Below are 24,591 nucleotides of genomic sequence, written 5' to 3' on the forward strand. Positions count from 1 at the left end.
ATAATAATAATAACAATAATAATAATAGTAATAATAACAATTTCGAAAAAGTTAATCCGCTAAGTCTGATTGAGTGTCACATAAAAATATATTAAATATTTGTCATCCTTACCTATAATCACAGTTTATTGTAATTCGTGTTCAGAGTAATCTACACCTCAACATATCTGCTACAGAAAATAACAGTAGGGTCCTTTTTCTTTTCATGTGACCCAAAGTCCGTCTCAAGAAGAGACACCGCAAGGGACGCTGGTTCTTGTGGTGCCATATAACCTTCCGTTGACTCAAAATGTGTCGCTAAAAACTACATTCCCCACCACGCAACGCGTTTTGCACTTCCTGTTATCTCGGGGAATATAGCGGACGAGCGGTCGAGGAAATTACTGATGTATTTATGTAAAATCGTCGCATAATTGTTTAAAAACGTGCTATTCTGGAGCCTCCCAGGTCCATATTTAGGAGACGACAATGGTAAATATGTCACAGAGGAGCTCTGTTCTATTGTCTTCTGATAAAAGTAGCGCAATGCTCAAGCTTGCTAGCTTTTGAGAGCTAGCTAGATAACCTCCTCATTCAGTCAGTAGCAAACGTCTGCTAGCTAGTTAGCTAACTTGCCTCAGCATGCAAAGGCCACAGATCTGAAGTCACGATCTTTAATCACAAATACTGGCCGCCACTTAGCTCAGACAGATCGCCTGGCAATGATTTTGACCATCTTGCACATCATGTTATCAAAATAAATGGGTGTGGTTTAGCTACGGCTAGCTTTCAAGTTAGCCCGAGCTAACGCGTCCAGTATTTGTATAGCTATTGTTAAATAACGATCACTTTAGAGAAATGCTGTGCAATAGTTTGTTATAGCCATGACCACATTATAACTTTTAGTCGAGTTCTGTCTCTCACATTAGATATAACATATACGTACTTCAGTTTACTAATTCTGTTGTATTCTCATTCTGTCTCTCTGTATTTTTTCTAATTTTATCGTATAGATCCGCTTTATCCTCATCCAGAACCGAGCAGGGAAGACACGACTGGCCAAGTGGTACATGCAGTTTGATGATGATGAGAAACAGAAGTTGATTGAGGAAGTGCATGCTGTGGTAACTGTCAGGGATGCCAAGCACACCAACTTTGTTGAGGTATGGGATTAGTCAGTATCATATGCATGCATGTATGGTTGTGTGGTTCTGTGCTACGCCCCAGTATGGTACTTTGATGAGTTCAACCATATACATATTTTTTTTTTTATAAACGCTATCAAGGCCTGCAGTATAATGACTGAAACCACCCTGCAGTTAAAAATCTTGCCATGGCTACTTCACAGAAAAGTAATTGGGTGATTCATGTGTTTCCCACATTGTAAGCATTTTCCACTAGTTACTGTAATCATAAGACAGTTTTCCTTATTTCTGAAGCAAGTTTGACAAAGAACCCTTACAACTAATATGGTGGTGTTTTGGAGAAATACACCATTAAAAGAAAACCCTGCTTTGTTGTTCAGTTTTGTTATGTATTCTGTTGCAAAGTTATTAGAAATCTAGAGAAATACTGGCTGTTTTACTGTAAACATGGAAAGCTTAAGTCTAAGTTAAGCTGCTGTTGTTGTCATAATATTAGAGACGAAGTTGTTAAGAAGCCTTTTATTTATCGTTCTCACAGTTCAGGAACTTCAAGATCATTTATCGGCGTTACGCTGGTCTATACTTCTGTATTTGTGTGGACGTGACTGATAACAACTTGGCATACCTCGAGGGAATCCACAACTTTGTAGAGGTAACTGACGCACACAACACATGATATATGGACTTAGTTACTGAACTATGATGATTTACTTTTCATGGTCTGATTGTTTTCAGGAATGTCTGTTAATGATTCCCTTTAAAAATAAATTTGTTCTTTTCTGTCTTGCTGCTTCTTAAACCTACATTCTTGTGTAAAGTATGGACCGTAGTCAAACAACATTTAGTGGAAGACATTGATTGTTTTGCGCCTTACAGACCCATGTAAAGGGTTTTCCACACTGATTGCATTATTTCGCAATAGTATCTCTACATCGCTATGATAAATATCACGTATAGTTTTGTCCTCAACTGAATATGGATTATCAGATTGTTGCAACAACAACAAATAAGTCACACTTGAATTGATGAGTGTGACAGTCTATTTCAGTACAAATTAATAATGTCAAATTAATTTACACCATGTTCAGGGTGTGTTATTATTGACTTTGATCACCGTTAGATAACGCTCAGTCAAGTGGCGCTGGAAATTAGCCTTCGGCAATAAAAATAACAAATTGATCACTAATTACAAACTGAGTCTGATAGCAACTGATTGCACAGACATTGCACAAACACTGAGATTGCAGATGGCTATGGCAATGAAACAGCAATTTCAGACTTGGGCACTAATACTTTTATAATGAGCAAGCATTTTAATCGGATGAAAAGAGTTTGCAGTTTTCTCATAATGCCTGTGCTGTGCCAGTACTGTTCTACCTCCTTCAGCACAGTCTCCTGCTGTCAGTGCTCACGTTGGCTCATAAAGTGCTACTGCAGCAAAAAGAACAAACTAAATACAACTACAAACTACACATCAGTATTTTCTGAGTTTTTCAGACGTTGCTAGACAGCAGATCCACAAATCATTAAATTTGATTATGGCTGTTTTTCCTCTATTTTACAAGTAGTAGATACTGCATTATTGCAAAAAGATTGCAAGTCTGTTGAGATGAGATGAGTAAATATAATTAATTTTGAAAGCTTAAATCTTTCAGTTCATTTTTTTCCCCAAACATACATACTTAAAGGAGTGTAAATTAAGTGTAGTAAAGTGATTAAGTTGAACTACTTTGACAAGCGTATTTATTTATAATTAATTAAATATTTCTAAATTAAAGATGTAAAGACCTCTAATTTTTTATCAAGGACATTTTTAGGGGTTTCCTTTGAGAACTGAGACTAAATATGTGCCATGTGTATTTGTAGGAACATCGACACCAAAGATCTATGACTGTTGTTTTGATGAAAAATGAGACTTCCAGTGCTCTGTTCAGAAGCTGTGTGCCCTACAACGTTAGACCCATCCGCCGCATTGATCATAGCGTGTGTCATAATTTGTCCTTCATGTAGCTGGAGTGTATCATTACCTGCCAACATAGTATACTGTATACTGAGTGTGGGACGTGATATCATCATGCTGTATTTGTGTCTGCAGCAAGCGGAGCTTCTCAAACACTGTAAATCCAAGATATAAATTTCACTCTAACACAACAGTTTTCCCCTTCCGCTCTGATAATATGACAAGATTTTCAAGCTCTTTGCTGCATAAAATGTGTACATCACCCAGACAACTACATCAAGACATAAATGCTTGAAAAAAAAAAGAAATGTAAAATCTATATTTTGGAATAATTATCTTTGTCAGGCTGTAGCTGAATGTACAGTGTTACAAAAATATGCTGTTTTCTAAGATCTTAATGCCAGCAGCCTATATGGGATTGTGTCACAATAAAATGATGGATATCTCATTTGAAATATAACTCCTTAGTCAGCTAATTAAATGTATTATTTGATTTAATCAATGACTTAATCAGCCGAAGTAGCTACGTTTATTATAAATCTTGGTGATTAAGTGGAGGCATTAGGCAGCTCAAGTCCAGCATGTTCTATCACTTATTTTGCTTAATTGCTGTTCAACAGCTTTTTCCTCCTTTATTAATGTTCAGTTTTGCAAATCAGCTGAAATTGTGAGTTAAAGGTACAATCTACTGTTTGTTTTCGGCTAAGACAAACAGTAGACCGTTCTCTGTCCAGAGCCCTCAGGAGTGAAGGTCATTTGAAGTAATGTTTGACTACATGGGAATGCATGCCAGTTATACTTTCTGAGCTTGTTATTGCACATGGCCACATGCTCGAGAAGAAATAACCAATTTAAAATAAATATAGTGCATGTTTTTTGTTTTTTCTTTTAGATTACAATTTCTACAGTCGCTGCTTCCATACTCGTGTTCAGATAAACTCTTTATAAAAGCCCACAAACTTCACGTTGCTCGTTTCTACATTCACTTACACAAATTCTTAACAAGGGGTCAGCAGTGTTGAGACAAGAATCACATTAACTTTAATTTGGCATATTTAAGATGGATGTCCTTGTAGTGAAAATAAGCTTATAAAAGTGGGTTCTGCTGCTTCAGTGTCACTTTATTTCTGCACTGATGCATCACATTAAGATATACCAATAGCACACAGCTTCACTGTCTTCTCACAGTGGACTGTTTGGTTATCTCCTGTCTGTTATCTGATTCAATTAAAGATTTTTCTTACTGTTGCTCTCTTTCCTGTAAGGTGCTGAATGAGTATTTCCACAATGTGTGCGAATTGGACCTTGTGTTCAACTTCTACAAGGTAAGGAGAGCTTTTTTGCGCTGTAACATTCAGCTATAATTAAAGCTATAATTAAATTAACACCTTGTTTTGACAGAATGAGCAGAAACAGAAAAAGTCATGTAGTGAGATTCATCCAAATCACTTCAGTGTAGAATGGATTATATATATATATATATATATATATATATATATATATATATATCTATATATATCTATAAAGAAATGCTTAACAACAAGCACCTCTGAACTCCCTCTCAAGTGCTGCTAGTATTCTTACTAATTACCTCAGGTGTCTGAACATCCGCCTTCACGCTTAACTTTAAGGATGCGTCACCCACGTTCGCTGTGTTACACCCAGCAGCTGAAAAATAAAGAGAAATCAGCGTTCTTAGAAAATGTAACGAACAAATTTCAACATAGCCTCCCTCTCCTTCATCCACTGATTTACTGCTGCTCCAGGGGCAATGCTCATGCTTATGTTAGTGGTTTATTTAGTCACCCAGAGGTTATTTTTACATTTCGATGACACAGAGGGAGAGTTAAGACATGACCACAGCCTGCGTGATGACTTGTCAGTGAATGGAACAATTTTCCAGGAAACCCAAATGTTTCATGTGTAGGGAAGATAATGTCCCTTTGGTTTCAGGTACAAAAATGTGTATGCGCCAGGGATGCACAATAATATTGGCACGTCATCAGTATTGACAGATAACGGCTCTAAAGTGAAATCTCTGCATTGGCCCGAAATGAACTTTTCTGCCGACATTACAGGCAACTAAGACGACACTTAAATTACACAACATTAGTCAAAATAGCTCAAATCTGCCCATTATTCAAACCTGTTAAAGTGGGATGAATTTTTAAGTTTTGTTGAAAAAGTGTGAAAAGCATTGTATTTTATGCCTGCCTCTGCCACTAGTGGGCCATCACGATAAGAGAAGGCAAATGTGTTAATTTTGCGACGAGATACTTGATGTTCTCTGCAATTGGGTGGAAAAACACGTGCATACATCGCTATCAGCATTGGCAATCGGCCAAAATGAGTTGGAAAACATCGGCATAACACAAATCCAATATCGTGCATCCCTAGTATGTACTCTATTTTAGTCCAGAGTCACCCTAATGCTTTCATTTTCTGTCATTACAAAGTTGGGCCAAGGCCACCCCTCTAATGCACTGCCTGTGTCGACACTTTTAGGTGTACACGGTGGTGGACGAGATGTTCTTGGCAGGAGAGATCAGAGAGACCAGTCAGACCAAGGTCCTGAAGCAGCTCCTCATGCTCCAGTCGCTTGAGTAGAAAACAACCACTCTTCCTACCTGCCCACTAATCTGCTGCCCTGGTACCTAAACCAACCTACTCTTTGTTCCTGTCACTCTAGAAATGTTCCTGCCGCTTCACTTCTTACAGAACTTCAGGAGGGGGTGAAATACATCATATTTTTTTTCATATGTAAGTTTAGTTAACCTGACTCAGCTGTCTATATGTCGCAGTATTCTGTATTTGCTGAACTTCTAATGAAGTCTCTCGGTATTAGTAGGCTGTACATTTCAACATGTTAACATTTCATCAAGTTAACATATCGCCTAAGTTACAATCAACTCTTTCCAAAGCCAGCGGCTGCAGAGATTAGTTATTTCATGTAGTAACCAGTTAGTCTTTGCATTTATCTCTGTGCAGCGTGGAGACACTGATGTAGATCCTGCGGTGTAACACTGCTCTCTCCTCCCCCTGTCCTCTCTTCCCTTCATTAACCTCAACTTTCATTTAATAGCACTACTGTAACTAACAAGCACCACGCTTTAAGAGCGACTGCCTCCGACAGCCTCGCAGCCGTTCCTATAAACCCATGTAAAGAAACACCGTGCCGGTGATGTGCTGTTAGACTTGTCAGCTCATTTTGTATCTGGATCACAGTACAAGCAAACTACAACTAGAAAGCCCTTTAGAGCAATTGACCTCGCCACAGAAAGTTCATAATTGAATGGAGAGTACTTGGGATGAGTGCTGCTCTGACGGTGTGTTATGGTAACCTGTGCGGTGTCAGACATCCTCATGGCGAGGAATGATGAACAGTGAATAACTGTAGGTTATGTTAGCTCACACGGCTGTGCTCTGCATTTGTTTCATAGCGTTTCAAATGAGCTAGATGATTTGATGCAGCTCATTACATTAAATGGTGCTTGTTAGTTACGCTTAAAACACTTAAAACTCAAACACACTCAGACGGAAAAAAAAAGACCTGGAAGTAGAAAGTATATTTTACATAAAGCAGTACTGTGAAGTTTGCTTAGTATGGTGTGTGTGTACATACAGTGTATCTTGCATATGTTGAATATTGTGAAATTAACACGTGCATTCCAGAAAGAGTGGGTCTTGCTTGCTCTATGCTCCGAGGAGAATTGTGTAAGATCAATAAATTCCTTTGGCATGGTGTGAAATAAATTGGCTTTTAAATTCCTCCTTCAAGCCTCATGAACTTTGACAGAAAAAATCTTTTAATAATTTCATTTTGCTGGACTTCAGTGTTTATGAAATGATTTGTCATACTCTAATTTGAACCATATTCAGTCACAAAGGTGTCAAAGTTGGTTTCAAATGTTACTGTTGTTGAACTTTTGTATTTTTTTTAAATGATTGGCATTTGTGAAATATGTACTGCTTCCCTTCTTGTCCACCTGTGTGCTTGTTAATGGAAGATGTGTGTTTGTATGTATTACCGTCTCCCGTTCAACTACCCAAATCAATACGTCCCATTATATGTAAATAATAAATAAACAGATGAAGTGATAAATGAATATACACTGTTTCCGATTGTCATTGATGATTAATCTCTATGAAAAGGGCATTTAATATAATGCCCTTAATGTAATTTATAATGTAAAAAATTACATTGACAGTTTCCCATCAAGAGTTTGTCTGATTATGTCTCAAAATATACAGTAAATATTATATAAATTCTTGTAATATGTATTCTCCTTCAACGGATGTTAGCTTGACAAGTACAGCTTGAGAAAAAAACATCAAGTGAATGCTAACATGCTCACTTTTCTGAACTAACAAGATCATCTTCTTCACTCAGAAATGAGCTATTTTTCCACGAAAACTTCTTATAATCCTGAGATCAGTCTTGTTAATTCAAAAAAAAAAATCTATTTAATTCTGAAAAACACAAATTTAGGAAATTTTCTTGTTAATTTAGAAAAACATTATGTTTTGTTTTTTTTTTTTTTTACCAATGGAAACTTCTCTCATAACAGATAATCTTGTCAGTTCAATAAAACAAGGTTTTCTTTTGCTAAAGCTTTCCTCATTATTGAGATAATCTCGTTGATTAAGAAAATTGAGCAGTTTTTCCCATGAAACTTATCCTATAATTTTGTAACAATATTTTTGATATTAAAAAAAGGATATATTGTCAATCAGAAAACAATAGATTTTTTCCATTAAACATCTCATAATTTCCCCTTTTTAAAAAAATAAAAGATACAAATATTTTGATTTTGTTTATTCACAAAAATGTGAATTAAAGGGATTGTCTCATTAAAACAGAAAAACGTACAATTTTTTTTATCCCAATGAAAACCTCTCTAATATTTAAGATAATAATCTCATTAAAAAAAACAATTTGGATTATCTCATTACCTAAAAAATGAGCATATTTTTTCCCATTGAAGTCCCATAATTTTGAGATTATCTTGTGAATTTAAAAAAAGAACAATAATTTGGGAGATTTTAAATCAGAAAAAATAGCAGATTTATCTTATCTTTTTTTTTTTTTTACCTTTTAAAAGGGGAACACTTTTTCTGAATTGTGAGATATTAATCTCGATTATTGATGCAATAATCTTCTTAATTCTGGCAACCAAACATTTTTTATCCATGAAAACTTCTCTCAAAATTGTGAGATAATGATCTTGCTAATTTAGAAAAAACAGGGCAAATATATTTTTTGTAGCCAAAGAGACCTAAAGAAAACTCATGTACCTTAGAGCAGCGTTTCCTCGAGTCCCACTTGTGCTGCATGTGTTGGATCTCTGCTGCAACACAGCTGATTCAAATGATCAGCTCTTCATGAGCTCCTGAAGCTGCTGACAGGCTGATCGTTTATTTCAGCTGTGTTGGAGCAGAGAGAAATCTAAAACATGCAGGACAGGTGGTACTTGAGAGGTTTGGGAAACACTGCATTAGACTACTTGCAAATGCAATAGTCTTTAAATAAAGGAACTTGAGATTTTTCTTTCCAATATTTTAGCACCATCTAGTGGTAAAACTCCAGACCTGCCACAATAAATTATGCAATTTGGTTATGAGGTCATCTTGACAGCCTATGTAGGATCAATAAATCAGTCAATATATCCACTTCAGCTACATTAAACCACTCTAGCCGTTACTCCATCGACCCGAGAACATAAATCCAGACAATTGGACACGGAGGGCATTTACTCCTCATCTTGTGAGTCCTCTGATATCCTAACCTCACCCTGACTGCCTTTGAGAGAAATGACTCAACTGAAGAATGAAACATGATGAAAATGAATCACGTACATGGAGCCTATTGTTAAATTTCAGGGGCTGTTAAGTCAGATGCGTATAAACCTGATGTGTAATAAGTTACAGCTCACAGGAGAGTAAAAAATAGCGACATTTACTCACATTCAGGACCTGATGTACTGTACCTCCCTTGGGTTCATGTTAAAGTGAGTTCTTTGACATGAACCTACAAGACACAGATATTAACATTAACATCCAGGAGACTGGTGACAGGGGTTAACTGAAAAAACAAGCAGTTTACTGGGAATTGCATATTCATTACAATCAATGAGCAACACTCACCCTCAATGGACAATAGACAAATCTTATTTACAGCATCGGTTACTTGAGATGTACAGTAGTATTTTGGGTTGATTATATAACATTAGTTACAAAGCAACAACTGAGTTGGATTGCGTTCATCACATGATTGAATCCACACAGGAAAGGAAGTTTCGTATGGGTATTTTGATGAGTGCTTAATATGAACTGTACAATAAATACATACAGATAAATGCACGCTGATTTAACAGCACTCGACCATTTATGTGACTCCATAACTGAGTATAAATGCCAACTTGCGAACACGAGAGATCAGAGCTTCTGACGGCCTCCTACAGCTCAGGAAGTGAACATCCTTTCATCGCCACCTCCACGTCAGCAGCGGGCAACAGACTAACTAAACCTCAGACAGCAGGAGGTGTCACCGCTACAGCAGCCTTGCCTCATTACGGCAGAGATCAGATTAACAATCTCAGTTTTTATTTAGTAAGAAATGATAAACATATACTATTAAAATCTTTATTACAGCATACTGTTCAAGTAAAATAAAATGTACAATTCTATAGTTGCAGCATATAAACAAAACATGAAAATCCAAAAGTAAAAGTGCACTTGCAGAAGGAGAAAAACTATCACACAATGCCAATATTTTATGAAAACTACATTTTTTTTGACCATTTGTCTCTCTTGATATACTATACTATCTCATGTTTGCACTCTTTCCCTTCAGTGTGCTGGCTCACTTGAGCTTAAAACGCATACGGTATGTCTGGGAGGATGTATGCGAACACTTGAGACATCAGAAAACAGTTTTGCAGACAGTTAGTTTTGATCTCCTCTTGGCTGGGTCAGTATGACCTGCTCTCAGTGGTTCAGACAGAAGCAGTGCCGTTGACTCAACAGCAGGGCGGGATGTTTTTAAGTTATTAAGTCGCAACCTCATTCTCCTCCGGCAGCACTACAAACCATGCCGTCAGTGCTGCATGGAAAGAGGAAACCGTGTTCAAGTGGAAATTCCCTGTTTCTCTCTGGGGCAACACAGGGTCTGCTCTGAGGAGAAAACATCTGGGTCGGCTCGGCAAACTCAGTGACATTTAGTAGCGGAGCAGCTTCAACAAAGAGAAGTGAAAACTACCTTGGAGGTTAAAAACAGCTTCCTGAATTTAATCAAGGTGCCTTTACAGCCTTGCATGCTGAAACAGTGCCAAGCCTCTGTGAGGGAACTGAGTGGGCAGCTGAAAGTTCCCCCACACATGGCACTGAGGCAAAACCAACTGTGGTTTCCTGTGACGTCCCTAACGCAGATTGTGCGGCGTGAATTAAAGGGAGGTCAAAAAAAAAATGGAGTAAAAGCCCAGCAGGAGGAGTCAAAGGCAATGTTAGTTTTGAAAAGATTGATGACCCTTTCTTAACTTTACACTGTGACAGGACCGGAGACACTGGGACTTAACTATGGGCTAAATCTGATGATGTGAATCTACAGATGTTGGGAACTTTGGAGTAAAATAAAGAGCAAAGACTCTTTTTTTTGTGCTTTTAACTTAACCCACAGGCTCATTTATGTTAGAATGGAGTGGTTGGACTGTTCCCTTTGACAGTTTAGAGATATGATGAAGAATAATATACTGTAGATCCACAATATCAAGTATATCACGAAGGGCAACACTCTATGCCATAATAGTGCATTTTTATGCAAATCAAAAAGTCAAATGACTCAATGTCACACACATCTCAGATACCCCTTTTCCATTACATTGTCTCTTGATCTTGAACTGGTTCCGTTTAGGATTCCTGGAACCTTGGTGCTGTCTAGCGAACCATCAGTTTTGTGTGGAACCATTAAAATCAAGGATGTGTCATCAAGAGAGGGTCTTGCACAATGCACAACAGAACTTAACAATAGAAGCAAAATCAAAGATTACACTGATTCCCTACAAACTATTGTCCTGTTATTACAGATGTTTGTTTTGACCCCCAAAACAAGCATGAACCGACTATTAAAAAGACCATTTCTCACTTATTTCCCGACAATTTCTCACTTTACTTCTCCATTATTGCCTGCTCCATCCGCTCTTTCCATTCTGTCATCACGGTTTGCACTTCAAATCACGGAAAACCTGCAATTTTTTGGTTCCCGCTTCAAACCAACTTTTCAGCTTCTGAACCAATTTGTTTTTGGTCGAAATGCTCTTAACAGTTAAAATTAGGTGTGGGAACCAGAAAGGAACCAGTTCAATGTTGGTGGAAAAAGGGTAAGAGCGGGTAAAAGAACTGGGCTCTACATTTGGACCTGTATGACTTTAAAAATCTTAACTACAATTAAAGGGATACTATGCAGGATTGTCAATTACTTTAAAATGGGTACACACCCATCAATGTGCACACACTGAAATTGAGATAAAAATAAGAAAACAAAGACAGAGGGCCTTCAGAGTCCGCAGAAAAATTACACTGCCACACACTGAAAGTGGGTCATGTGTGATGATTCAGAGGGATTACTTCTGTATGACTCTTTACGTTTTTTTTCTGGGAAAATCCTGCATAGTATATCTTTAAACTCACTGATCATCTATTTCCATTTGGATCAGGAAAAAATATTGGACAACAGCTGCAGAAACCTTTACAAATTTACATTGTATCTGAATTTCAAAATATCTACAAAATTTCTAAAACAAAATCTGTGCATGTTGACTTCATTTTACTTTTAAGAGGATACGTTTTTATCACGTAGTCACCATCAATGACAGGCTGATTTTACGAAAAAATACAGTCGACTCAATTAATGGATAATAAAAAAGTAATTTTTAACAAGTGCAGTTACGAATATTGAAACTCAGAAGCGCTGACCAAACTTAACATGAATCATAACCAAATAGGTCGCACAATGAATATGAATAAAATTGTTTACCAATAATAATTTACAAACAGTGATGTGCAAACAAAAAAGCATGTAGGTGTTACTAAAACCAGAATGAGAAGCAAAGAAATTAAACAACAGCAGGGCAACCCATACGCACAACCCGTGACTCAGCCTTGTCTGGTAAGTCACTGAGAAATCTTTTTTTTAAGAATTAGACTCTTCTTCATGATCCCAGCGTGTTCACACTGAGGGGTTTCCCTGCCCACACACAAGGACAAAGCTCACCCCCTCAGGTTAGGAGTAGAGAGTCTTACCAGAGGTCAGGGGTCAGGGGTTGCAGTGACCACTCATCCAGGTGATCCAAGGTGTGTGAGACTGCAGAGAGGACGGTCCCACACACCGAAAAACACCTGGAGCTGGAGAAGAGAGAGGAGACAAGAGGATGATGACTGTCTTTGCCGTTATCTATTCTATACTGAGGCAAGAAACAAAAGAGAGAGAGATTACAGTTTAAGTCTCGTAGCAGGGTACCCACACATTTTCATAGACAAAATCTCAAAAATCTCAAGGACCCAATATGAGCTTAAGCTGACATAGTAATGTTTTCATTATGTCGTAATACTTTCTTTTCTTTCCCGACTTACTTGGTGATATTCAAACACATCAGATTCAAACTCTATTCAGACATAATTTCAGCAAGCTGGCACACATGGAGGGAGAGACGGACTGCGGGGAGAGCGTGAAGCGATGAATGTGATGGAAGATGAAACGTCACCTCCGACAAATATTAGAGCTATGTTACATCCACGGCTACAGAAAATACATTTGCTGTAATGTTACATGGAAAGTTATCCAAGGAAGATTTCTAAAACAACTTCACTACACACAACAAAATTCCATGACTTTTCCAGGATTTGCATGACTGTGGGACCCTTGTCCTAGGCCATGTTCAGACTTTCAGCCCAAATCTTTTTTTTTGGCATCTCCAGATTATATCTAGATTGGTTTTAGGAAGTCTGAACAGCGAAAAAAAACCCCCAAAAAACACATGAAATGCTCTTGTTGCAATTCTGATTCAAACCACATTTGGAGGTGGTTTGAAATGCAATTCCAATCACTGCTGAACTTGGATTTAATTAAATGCAAATAACATTGTGGATAGTCAGTCTTCAGGATCTGATTAGAGAAACAAATCTGATTTGCCTGCTGTGTGAACTTATTTAAAAGTCGCACCAGCTTGAGTTGATGACACACCACTGACCTGTAGGGGGCGTCCTGTCTGTGCGGGCCTGTGGGCTGAAGTGAGGATGGGGCTCCGACCCCTAGCAATTACACTGCTGCTTATTCTGTGTGGTGGTGCCTCTTGGCTGTCGCAGCTGCCTTAACGAAGCATCTCCATACTGGATACCTGAACCCATCCTCTCCGGGTCCAACTCACCTTTGAAATGAACCATAACGAGAAATGTCAGCAATGCAGATAACTGACAAAGAACTGGTAAACAGTTAGACTAGATGCAGATCCACAGGGCTCATGCAGTCGAGCAGAGCTCTGAAGTGGTGATAAATGAGCGGGGTACCTGAATCTATCTTGTTGAGGATGGTGCGAGCGCACTTGAGGAAACCCTCCTCGACATTCTCCCCTGTCAGAGCGCTTGTCTCCAGGAACATCAGCTCTACGTAAAAAAAAAAGAGCACACATTCAATGTGGAGAAAACAGAAAGAGTAGAAAAGACAGGAGAAACAAATGACAGGATGTGGTGGTACAAATTATTTAAAGAAAGCAGGGAGATCGACACTTTAAACATGAGACAATATAGATTTATGACCAATTACCATTTTCTTGAGCAAAACGTGACGCTTCCAGGAAGGTCACCTCTCTGTCTGCATCCAGGTCTTTCTTGTTGCCGCACAGGATAATAACAATGTTGGGGCTTGCCAGAGTCCGAGCATCTGTCAACCAGTTGGTTAGAGCGTTGTATGTCTCCCGACTGTAAGACAAGACAGGAAAAATGGATTATTGTGTGACATAATTAGTTTATTGTTTGGTCTTCTGGATCAGAGTGTAACATGTTAAGCTCAAGGGTCCAAATGAAATACATACTTTGTGTAGGTGGGCCTTAAAGTAATCTTAACTTTGTGTGTACAGTAATAAACAGTTTTCGATTTCAAATTAATCTTTTAAATAATCATTTAAATTCTCAAATATGAACCTACTTATTTTACTTTTCCTGCTGAAATAGATTCTTCCTTTATATTAACACCTACCTCAGTTATATCACGAGGACTCTGTCTTCAAAGGGTTACTGTGTGCAAATATAAAATGAAGGATCTTCTAGGGCTTGAGGGTGTTAAAAAATGTGTAACTTACCGAAATCAATAAGATGTTTAAGGTCCAGTGTGTAGGATTTAGTGGCATCTAGCAGCTGAGGGTGCAGACTGCAACCAATTGAAACATCTACTGCCTGCCGAGCGTGAAAGACAACTACAGAGGCCGAAAGAAAACACAAATGTCCCTATCTAGCAGTGTTTGGTTTGTCCATTCAGGGCTACCGTAGAAACAACATGACAGACTCCGTGGAAGAGGACCTGCTCGGTATGTAGCTCTAAATGACACATTTTAAGAAGACGAAAACACAATGATTCTTATTTTCAGGTGATTTATACAGTTAAAAACACAGCTATGAATATTATATTTCATTTCTGCCAATAGATACCTCTAAATTGTACACACTGGACCTTTAAATCTCTGGGTGGATATTATTTTGTCTTTCTTCTCAACCCCCTAAAAATGTTCATGGTTGGTTGGTGGGTGACAGAGAGGTAATTTAATGTGTGTATGGTACGGACGAAAAAAGACTTAACTTTGTAACATAATTATAAACTATTTAGAGCGGGTTGACCCTGCAGTGACCCTGCACTATAGAAATGTTTCCATTTTTTAATATTAACTATTTCACCCTCTCTCTCTTTTAAAACTAATTTCCAAGTCACTTTCTAGTCACCTTTGTGTTGGTCGTAAGTTGGCCTTTTAGCCATGTTCTCAAAAGAAAGCAAACTATTTGCTCAGGTTTCAAATGTTTAAATGCACCGTGAAAGGCACCTGAAGACACAAACTGATGTTCTAGGTTTGCGAGGATTAATAATGACACAGAAAAGATTCCCGGCTGGATGGCAGTTTTCTGTGTGTCATTCCCTTGCTCTGCTCTCTCTCTCTCTACTAACACATAAAGGCACAAAATGCATAAAAAATAATCTTCAACAAAAACAACTTTCATGAAAACTTCTTTGGGTTGAAGCCACTTGTCACCATGGAGACAGGACCCTGGTGTCCATGGAAACGTGAGGCCAGTGAGGTTAGCAGAAGGGTGTGGGTCAGCAGAGTGATGTTTAACAGCTGCTTTCCCAAACAGCCAAAGAATGACGTCACTCCTCATTCACATGCAGCTGCAATCTGATGCACACGCTCTCTCTCGCTTTCAACTGCTTTCCTGTCCATCTTCCTGCTAACCTTTTCACCAGTGAAAAGTGATGAATGTCTCAATCCTCCATTCACTTCTCTCCCTCTCACTTCACTCGTCTTTTCCATCCCCCCACTCTCCCTGTCTTTTTTCCTCAGGTGACACGTGCTGTGATGGACTTGAGCTATCCCGACTGCTGCTGCCTGCCAGAGGATGCCTCTATATTAGAGCTCCTGCCACTCTGCACTCCATCTCTCTCTGCACAAAGGCCCATACCTTCTTACGAACACAAACTGTATTACATTCCTGTCTCTCTGCATTACTGCACTCGCTCCATCTAGATTTCACAACTCCTCTGTCGCTACACAAAGCTTAAAAAACATGGGTCTGTGAGTTGGTTCTGGTATTCAATTTTCACTGTATGGGTTACAGTACATCAAATTGCACAGTTTCTGGAGGAGGTATGTTTTTTGGGGGTTTTGTTACAACTCACGGACTGAAAACAACAATATGTGTAGATGCTAATATAAATAAAATGAAACACTATTCACAGTTAAGCTTCATGGGTCAGTAAATTTCAATTTCAAGTCTATCCAGATCCAATCTAACACCTGAAAATAAAACTGCTGTGAATGTCTAACCACAGAGTTTTTTAAAAATGATTATTTCCTCATTTAATAAGGAAAATTGATCAAGTCTTGGAGACATTTACTGCACTGGCAGGAAAATGTAAGCACTATGCTGGGGTCTATATCTCACAATATGAAGAACATAATTTGTAAATGACAGAAATGAGCAGCACAATCAATACAGGGAAAGGCAGAAGGACAGTAAGAACAGTGGTTGTTTTACCTGGTAATATCATAAACGAGGAGTGCTCCAGCTGCTCCTCTGTAGTAGCTGCGTGTAACAGAACTGTTGAGAGAACGCAGAGATCTTGGTTAAAATAATGTATTGAGGACAACAACGTCAGCTAGTGCGATATGGCAGGGGAATGTGGGTAAGAAACTGTCCCTTGCTTTTATCTATTATCATCAGTCAGATACTTATTTATTCAAAAGAAGCTGCTCAGACTGAGAGGTATGAGACTGTGGCATCTCCACATTCCTTTTGGAGCTGAACGCTGCCAAAAACTGCACGTGTACTCACTTAGTAATTCGTGTTCACCTAGTATTTCTACAAAGTTTGCCAAACCCTTAGCAGTAAATATTGCAGGCGTTTACCGGAATCGTTCCTGCCCAGCGGTGTCCCAGATCTGCAGTTTGACCGTCTTTCCACCAACATTGACCACTCTGGAACCAAACTCCACGCCAATGGTGTGGTTGGAGTCCTGTTTAACTGCAGCAGGAACAAAAAGAGAAAATTAAGTGAAAAGGAGGGAAGGTGAGATAAGACCACAGCAGAATAGCTAAAAGCACAGTTCAAAGCTCTAGCAATGCCATTATGTGTCATTTCCCCAGCAAAATGATGTGTTGTTTAAACAGAAGTGGAGACGACACTTTCAGCTCTGCTCACAGAATCTTACCTCTAATCTATAATATGCTGGTGTGTTCAACTGTAATCTTCAAACAGCTCACATCCACATTAAAGACTAAAGGGAGTCTAGATTAGATTAACAGTGCCAACCTGCCCCCGCCCTCCTCTCTCTCTCTGTCTCCCATAGCAGCACAGGGACTCAACGTGTCTTTAATCAAATTTCTACAAGCATATGTGTGAGTGAAACAAGTTTTAATTATGAGACATGAATTGCACTTATTGGTTTGGTGACTTTCTAGCTTATGTATCAACATCTCCACAGTTCTAAAGTTCAGTGGATAGTAAACATGTTTTGTTATGATGAATACACTGATTTTACAGGTTTATTACAGACAGTGGAGAAATGCAATTGAACATTGTGCAATAAATCCTGACTTTGTGAAGCTTATGATGTTCAGTTTTGTTGACACTGTTAGAGAGGTGTACATTTAACTAACTTTTTGAAGCCATTGTTGGCTAAGGTGTTACATTTACATTTAAAGATTTATACAATTGGAGTCAATTTGTGGAAATTATCTAGCAGAACAAAGCATGTAAGTGTCATAAATGTTTATTTGCCACAGAACTTATTTCCTGCAATAATCATGTTTTCATTGAGGGAACTACAGTGGCATTAACTTCCAGGTTGGCCTACAAATTGATGTCATCCCTGCAGCACTTTATTGCAATTTCAACATTAAAAAATTATAGCTAGAGATTTTTTTTCAGGGTAAAAAAAAAAACTCTTAGAAATTAAAACATAGACAAATTAAAAAAAAAAAAAAACACCCATCAAAACAACAAAAGTGCATGAGTACATCGACAAACCTGATCAAAAGAGAAGATCTGAGTTTGAATTCAACTTAAGTGCATTTGGCAGAGAAAACAAGATGCAAATACGATCAATGAAAAAAAATCTTGTGTGAATGTTAGGAATCTAAACAGACACAATTAATCCTGTCGTTTTGGTTTGACTGATCATGGAGGTCAATGAATAACTTCCTCAGAAGGACTTCTTTTAAAAAATTCAGGAGTGTGTAACCTCACAGCAGAGTGAGAGGCTTTATTATCTCTGTGTGTGAGGCATTAAACAACTCATTAAATCAACACTAATTGTGAGCATGTCAATTTCTGTGTGTCTGCATAACAGCCCAATTATGTTTTCACTCTTATGCTAACCTGATGTGACTAATAAGCCTTAATGAGGCAAAACTTACACTTGTTCTCAATGAACTGGTGGAGGAGGCAGGATTTCCCTGTCCCAGCGCTGCCAATCACCAGGAACTTAAACAGGAAGTCTGCAAGCAGAGGAGAGAAAGTAGAGCTCAATGCAACGACGGAGTCAGGGGAGGACCTGCTGCTCTTTGCACTTCCATCCTCGGAGACAATCCTTAGATTTCCTCTTAATCCCACTGATCTTCTAGTCACACAGCATCCAACAACCCCAAATTAGCCTCCTAATCACAACGCCTCACATGTAATCAGTACAACCTGCTACTTATGATTCTGATTGGATATTCCTGTTTGTCTGAGGTGAAAATGACTATGTTTGAAGACTTGAAAAAGCACCAGAAATTAATACCACATGAGCAAAGCAAAAGCTTTAGAGTTATTGAACATGGCTTAGGGTTAACTGACTTGCGCAGGGACTGAATGGCGCCAGCTGGCTGTACAGATGTTGTTGTGGAGAGTGGGCTTTTGCTCTGGAGTACAACCCAACCCACACATATGATCCCGAGCCCAAATGACTCAGGTCGCTGACATGCCAGGCCATTCACTGACAGTACAGACAGCCTTTGTGTGCTATGAACAAAGATAGTACCACGGGCACTTACATATGTAGGCTGCACCTCAGTTCCAACTTGTTATGAAACAATGTAGTGAAATTGAAAGAGTGCGTATATGTGTGAGCATAACTGTGTCTATGTTTGTGAGTGATGCACAGAAAGGTAGAAAAACAATGACAGGAAGGTCAGTGACGTAACAATGATTACAAACTACATGTTTCCTCCTGACAGCCTGCTTCAGTTGGAATTTGAAGACAGGACGCAATGTCTGTTTAAGCTTAAGCACCGGCTCTGGAGGCAAGAAGTGCTGGCCTGGCAAATGATTAGCGACAACTGTTTATATTACCAGCTAGGTGAACACTCTGCGAGTATTCAGCTCTGCCCAATTTCAACAGAAACATTAGGTTAGAGAAAAAAAGTGGAGCAGATGAGGTTGATCTTTAGTTCCTGTGTGACATTTAAACTTGTTATGCTAGTGCTCTGTGAGTCACCTTTATCGGCCAACACATACCACTGCCAGCTCAGTTTAAGGTGCACCTTTGTTTGTTGAAGCGGTTGCTTTCTCAAGCGACACGAGCTGGAGGTCAAATTCACCATAACAGAACTGCTTAAGCAATGCGAAAGAGCCTACAAGCACTTACAGTTTTCTTCTGCAACAGCAGTCAACGTTACAACCACACGTTGTCAACGGTCGTGACAGCAGAACTGCCAAAATCAAAAGCTAACAGCTCGGTTTTAAAAGCTTGCCTCAGCTTTTTAGTGTCTTCCCAGACATCACATATTCCCATGTGAGATCTGCATACAACAATCAAGCTGTCAATATGTCAGAGCAATTGGGAGAGAAGAACGCAGCACTGCCCTCTCAACAGCAGCCTTTCAGGCTATTGTATTCTTTACACATCAATATTAAATAACCCCGGAGAGAACAGACTAACACTGTTATCTGCATTCACTTACACTGTGACAACATTTAACACACTCAGGCCCAGATCTACGGTTTACGTCTGATGTGTCCTCTGATCTAATGACAAGGTGCACAGGGCATTTGCACCTGAAGTTACATGAGATGTTTGCCTCATTGGAAATATTGTTAGCTAGTTTTTTATTTTCCCATTGAATTTAAATGTACTTTTACAATGTGTTTCTTTTGCACCACATCTCGATGCTTTTGATGTTTTGTGTAGAGCACAAGACAGAAGGAAATTATGGAAACTGAAAAGATCAAATGGACACATGATACAAAAATTTACATGTGACAAAGGCCAAAATCCATGTCAAGCAACACGAGTGTCTGGTTTTGTTCTGTTTTCTCATTAAGAGAATGGACATTTTCCAATATTTTATGACATTTTATAGACTTAGTCATTAATCAAAAAAAATACTTTTAGATCAGTCAATCAAAAAAAAATTGCAATTATGAAAATTATTATTTCCATTATAATTAGTAATTATTAGTAATGATTATAACTAATTATTAATAATTAGTTGCAGCTCCATTATCTACTCACATGTTGCCTAAAAGGAGCAATATAGACTATAGAAACAAGTAAGCTCAGTTGTTCTTCAACAAAAACAAACTGTCCAGTGACACAAAAGTGTCCAGTAGGGTTGCAAAGATATGATATTTTCAAAATACGATAACTGTCTTGATATCACAGCTTCATGGTATACTGTATTACGCAATTGCCATTATCATTATTAGTTACAATGACTCTTAATGGAGTGAAAACATAAGTTTGTTTTTTTTGGTTCAACCAATAATAAGTGAGAGTTGTGCAATGCTCTGTCCGGTTGTATATATTTTTCAATACTGTAAAAGAGCATATGTATATGGTCTGTAAACCATCAATTTTCATACCATGGTATACCTTAAAACTGATGTATCGCTGCAAGCTTAATGTCTACTATATTTTGCTTTTTAAAAGTAGCAGCTGTCTAATTCAGAATTGCATAGGCATTTAAGAAGTGCAAGATTAGAATATTTACTATTTCCTAATAAAAATCACATTCCTCAAGAAAAACTAATGAAAGAGTGTCATACAGATCAAGGACCAAATGAATTAAAACATACAACAAATTCCCTTGGGGCCCATCTAGCCTGGCCATGTACTTATAGCGTTCATATTGCTTTTTGCCAGTTCCACTACTGGTCCTCCAGGAGCGCAGACAGCACAGGAGACTGAGACAGAAATCAATAAGAGGCTATTACAACTACCATTAGCGCTGCCACTTTTACCTAAATACTGCCCACTGGGATAAAGTTTCATACAAGGAGTGAAGGAGACAGGGTACAAGTAGAAACAGATGGAGGGGGTGTGTAAGAAAGAGAACAGCGGGAGAGAATTATGGCGTGCCATATCGAAATAAATGAGTCTACAGTGTCAGGCCTCTCGTGCTGCTATACTGTAAGGCAGAGACATGTTGAATTTATATATGGAGCACAGTTGTAGCTTTCTGTCAGTAGTAGTAGTGTTCTGTATAATGTCAATTCTTAAAGACAGGCAAACTTGTCTTCTGTCAGCATTACCATGAAATGTACAGTACTGTGCAAAAGTCTTAGACCACCATGAATTTGCTGTTTGAGCAAAATTGTAATGAGAATTCATATATATTTATTTTTCAGTCTCCATTACAAGATACAAAAATACAGGGCCCATGTACAATACATTACAACACCCAATACATCTGAACAACATGGCTTCTTTAGACTGTAGTCAATATTTAGTGTGACACATGGAATCGTACAATTGACTGCTCAAGCAATCAATATGAACTTTAATGAAACCTGAGGATTAGTTCTGTAAATCTAATATTGTCTGCCCTAGAGAGTTGAAGACATGCTAGGTGGAAAGGGAGATCACTCCAAATACTTGCAGTTTTAGCCCGCTGAAGCTGTTTTATTCTGAAATATTTGCGTTTTGAATACTGCATACATATTTCCTGTATGTTAGAGTTACGTTTTAGTTTAACAAACAAACAGACAAATAACTTCTCAGAAATAAGTATGCACGAGCACTATACCCTTGATAGAATAACAAAGTTTAAGGTGGCGTAAGACTTTGGCACAGTACTGTAGATGATCTAAAGTGAAATTACTCGGATTCAGGATGTGAACAGCCTAACTGCAGCTGCTCTACAGGTAAGCGGATCGCAGCCATCTAACTTCCTCATGTAGGCCTTGTAGCTAAGCGCTACCTGATAAATAAAATTACACAGCACCTAAAAGATAAACGCAACATTATTTTAGCTCGCAAGTTCACCCAATCTGCCTAAATTCGATGCTCTCAGGATACCTGAGCTCCTGCAAACACACTCTTCATGTACTGACATGCTTCTGGAGCTCTGTGCGTGAAGTTTGTGCAACTTTTACCTGGAAATGCATCACCATATGTTTGTCACTGACTGTTTAAGGGGCCGTGCAAATCCCCATAAGCAGGACAGAGGCGTCAGTTAACACATACGAAACACACACAGTATAACAGTTTCTCTGAATGACATGTCAACAGCAAACGTTTGTCATCACTACCAAAAGCCACAGACACGGTGAGGTGGCAGCCTAAGCTAACATGTAGCTAGCTAACTAGCAACGTTGCTAAGAGCCAGTCTGTCTCATCAGTGTGTGTCACGGCTAGCAAGCATGAAATTACAGCCTGCCGCCTCGCACAAACATACCGTATGTCTCAGACATGTTGACCCTCGCTGTATGAAGGACTCAACCGGGTTTTTTTAATGTTCTCTTGGTACTGTGACGGCTGTGTGCTCGCTGGGTTCACACCTCTTCACGGTACTATGATGATGAGAGGTTGACTCCTTCCTAGCTTCTTTGCTCCGACCACAACACCGCAGCTGCGTGCTACGTCATTCATCGTCTAGCGTTACCTTCTAGTGCAAGAAGACGCGTGGGAATTTTTAAAGATCAAACGTAAACAACCCGACAAAAGTGGTCAAAATTATCTGTGCTTTCTTGGAATAAAAGAAATTTGATGAGTTGTGGACCGTACACGTCTCATATTCTGTCTGTGTGTCCGAAATCAAATTAATGTCCTTGTTAATCAAATAGAAATTAGTTCAAAGTGGCTAATTTATAAATTCCCCACTATATTCGCACGTATGTTCTTCGGTTTCACGAAAATGTCTGCCCGTTAATTAAAAGGTAAATCAAGAGGTACCAAAATAGCAGTTTTCAGTTTTCATTTTACTTCAATTTTACTTGATAAGTCTTCGTTAGTACTGAGAAGAAAGTGTTCACTAAGAGAACTTCAAGGCAGCATTAGTCAGATTCTCACCACCTTCGTCATTTTTCACTGTCACTCAAAGCTGTCTTTACTTAGTCTCCAGAATGATAGGTTTGATTACGTTATTTCCATTTTACCCAGTCTAAAATGAAACATTATTGATACTTCTATAAACTTCTATTTGTCTGTATTTGCAACAGCAAGCCACAGGGTGGCAGGCCAAGATAAAGGGATTTCAGATCTAAAATGTCTGGAGACAGCAAAGTGAAATCTAACATAAGTCACCCTCAACAAGACAAGACATAACATAACAATTTTGGCTCATTTCCAGGCCATGATTATTGTATATATTATTATGTCAGATAACCATGCAGCGCTGTCTGAAATAATAGTTAGCAAATGTAATCATAATCATAAATAAATTCAACAAATTGCCATGATTATTACTACCGTTCCTAGAATTACTAGCTGTGCTTGCTTACGATAAATAATATAATAGTTTTATTTATTTATTTATTTCTGGGTGGAAGACCACCTTGCTTAATTTGTAATAATAATAATAATAATAATAATAATAATAATAATAACACATAATTTATTTATTTAATTACTTTTTGAGGAATCAAACTTGTGGCCACTGCAGCAAGGACATAGCCTTTGTGCATGGGGCATCCACTCTTCCAGGTGAGCATGGTGAGCCCGATTATGTTTTTTTTTTTTTTTTTTTTTGCATTATTTCTTGTCATATTATTTCTTCTTATGTTACACTGTTGTACTTCAGACATCAGATATTAAATTGCACTAACTCCAATATCTAGGCCAACTCCCCCAAGCATGCAGTGTCAAAATCTGTGGTTCAGGGAGTTTTGGATAAATGTGGTGTCTTTGGTAAAAGATGACTACTTTTCCCCTGAAATCATTGCACAGAAATGTCTTTTGAGGTTTTAGAGGAATGAGAAAAATGTCTGTTTTTTTGTTCTTTGCTTATTCATTCATCACCTTTCCATACCTGCATACACATACACAAGCGCTCACACAGAGCCCAGGGCATGGAGTGCAGGGCCGCCCAAGGGCAACAGGTGATAAATTACAGAGCCCTTCCACTCTGCTACTATCTCTCCCAGTTCCTCCCTGCCTTTGTTCTGCTTTGGCAGATCCCGTCATCCTCCCCGGCCTTGTTAAAAGCTCTTTTCACTAAGATTAAAGACAGAAGGAAACGCAAGGCTCAGCGTCGTGTGGGGGCACGGATGTTTTCCTAAGGTGGGCTACAAGAAAGGCTGGCGTCAAAGACCGGCAGAAAGAAAAGAGGGAGCTTTTTGATTCCTTTCTTGGTGCTCATTGTGTCTCCTTTGTCCTTTTTCTTGTCCTCTTGCAGGTGTCATCATCAGAGCTGATATCTGTTTGGACTGCAGAGCAAACAAGATGCTCATACACGTGTCTGGCTGTGGGTTGTTAGGGGATTTTGACCTGAGACTATCCTGTCACGAATACAAAACAGCAGAGAGGCCAGCTGGACTCACCTGCTTTTA

The 24,591-nt window shown here is 38.6% G+C and overlaps 3 protein-coding genes across 3 annotated transcripts in view; 1 reads left to right on the top strand and 2 right to left on the bottom strand.

Moving 5' to 3' along the window:
• The window catches only part of arhgap35a (Rho GTPase activating protein 35a), an 86,868-nt gene extending 78,441 nt beyond the window's left edge, over positions 1-8,427 (bottom strand). Inside the window, exons 1-2 of the mRNA XM_088078960.1 lie at positions 8,380-8,427; positions 4,676-4,752 (exon numbers count right to left, since the gene is read on the bottom strand). The gene's annotated coding sequence lies outside the window, so the exon portion shown is untranslated. The remainder of the gene's footprint in view (positions 1-4,675; positions 4,753-8,379) is intronic.
• On the top strand, positions 310-7,190 carry ap2s1 (adaptor related protein complex 2 subunit sigma 1). Its single transcript, XM_042487154.2, has 5 exons — positions 310-471; positions 993-1,142; positions 1,663-1,776; positions 4,350-4,409; positions 5,590-7,190. Exons 1-5 carry the CDS (start codon positions 469-471, stop codon positions 5,689-5,691), a joined length of 429 nt encoding a protein of 142 aa, XP_042343088.1. The 5' UTR covers positions 310-468; the 3' UTR covers positions 5,692-7,190.
• Positions 8,428-9,162: 735 nt separating the features above from the next.
• rab4b (RAB4B, member RAS oncogene family) lies at positions 9,163-22,672 on the bottom strand. Its single transcript, XM_042486887.2, has 8 exons — positions 22,500-22,672; positions 18,258-18,338; positions 16,749-16,863; positions 16,378-16,440; positions 13,901-14,055; positions 13,645-13,740; positions 13,329-13,505; positions 9,163-12,483 (listed from the first exon to the last, which is right to left on the bottom strand). The coding sequence occupies exons 1-7, from the start codon at positions 22,513-22,515 to the stop codon at positions 13,390-13,392; spliced, it is 642 nt and encodes a 213-aa protein (XP_042342821.1). The 5' UTR covers positions 22,516-22,672; the 3' UTR covers positions 9,163-12,483; positions 13,329-13,389.
• Between the last annotated feature and the right edge of the window lie 1,919 nt (positions 22,673-24,591).

The sequence above is a fragment of the Plectropomus leopardus genome, chromosome 6 (assembly GCF_026936395.1).
Source record: "Plectropomus leopardus strain MGB_pleo_1.0 chromosome 6, ASM2693639v1, whole genome shotgun sequence".
Classification (NCBI taxonomy): Eukaryota; Metazoa; Chordata; class Actinopteri; order Perciformes; family Serranidae; genus Plectropomus; species Plectropomus leopardus.

What these genes read in the sequence shown, in the direction of transcription:
- ap2s1 (XM_042487154.2), top strand. An exon ending in AGCACACCAACTTTGTTGAG is followed by an intron (nt 1,143 to 1,662) that starts GTATGGGATTAG and finishes TCGTTCTCACAG; the next exon opens with TTCAGGAACTTCAAGATCAT. An exon ending in GAATCCACAACTTTGTAGAG is followed by an intron (nt 1,777 to 4,349) that starts GTAACTGACGCA and finishes CTTTCCTGTAAG; the next exon opens with GTGCTGAATGAGTATTTCCA.
- rab4b (XM_042486887.2), bottom strand. An exon ending in CCAGTTCATTGAGAACAAGT is followed by an intron (nt 16,864 to 18,257) that starts GTAAGTTTTGCC and finishes TTCCTGCTGCAG; the next exon opens with TTAAACAGGACTCCAACCAC. An exon ending in GCTGGGCAGGAACGATTCCG is followed by an intron (nt 16,441 to 16,748) that starts GTAAACGCCTGC and finishes TTCTCTCAACAG; the next exon opens with TTCTGTTACACGCAGCTACT.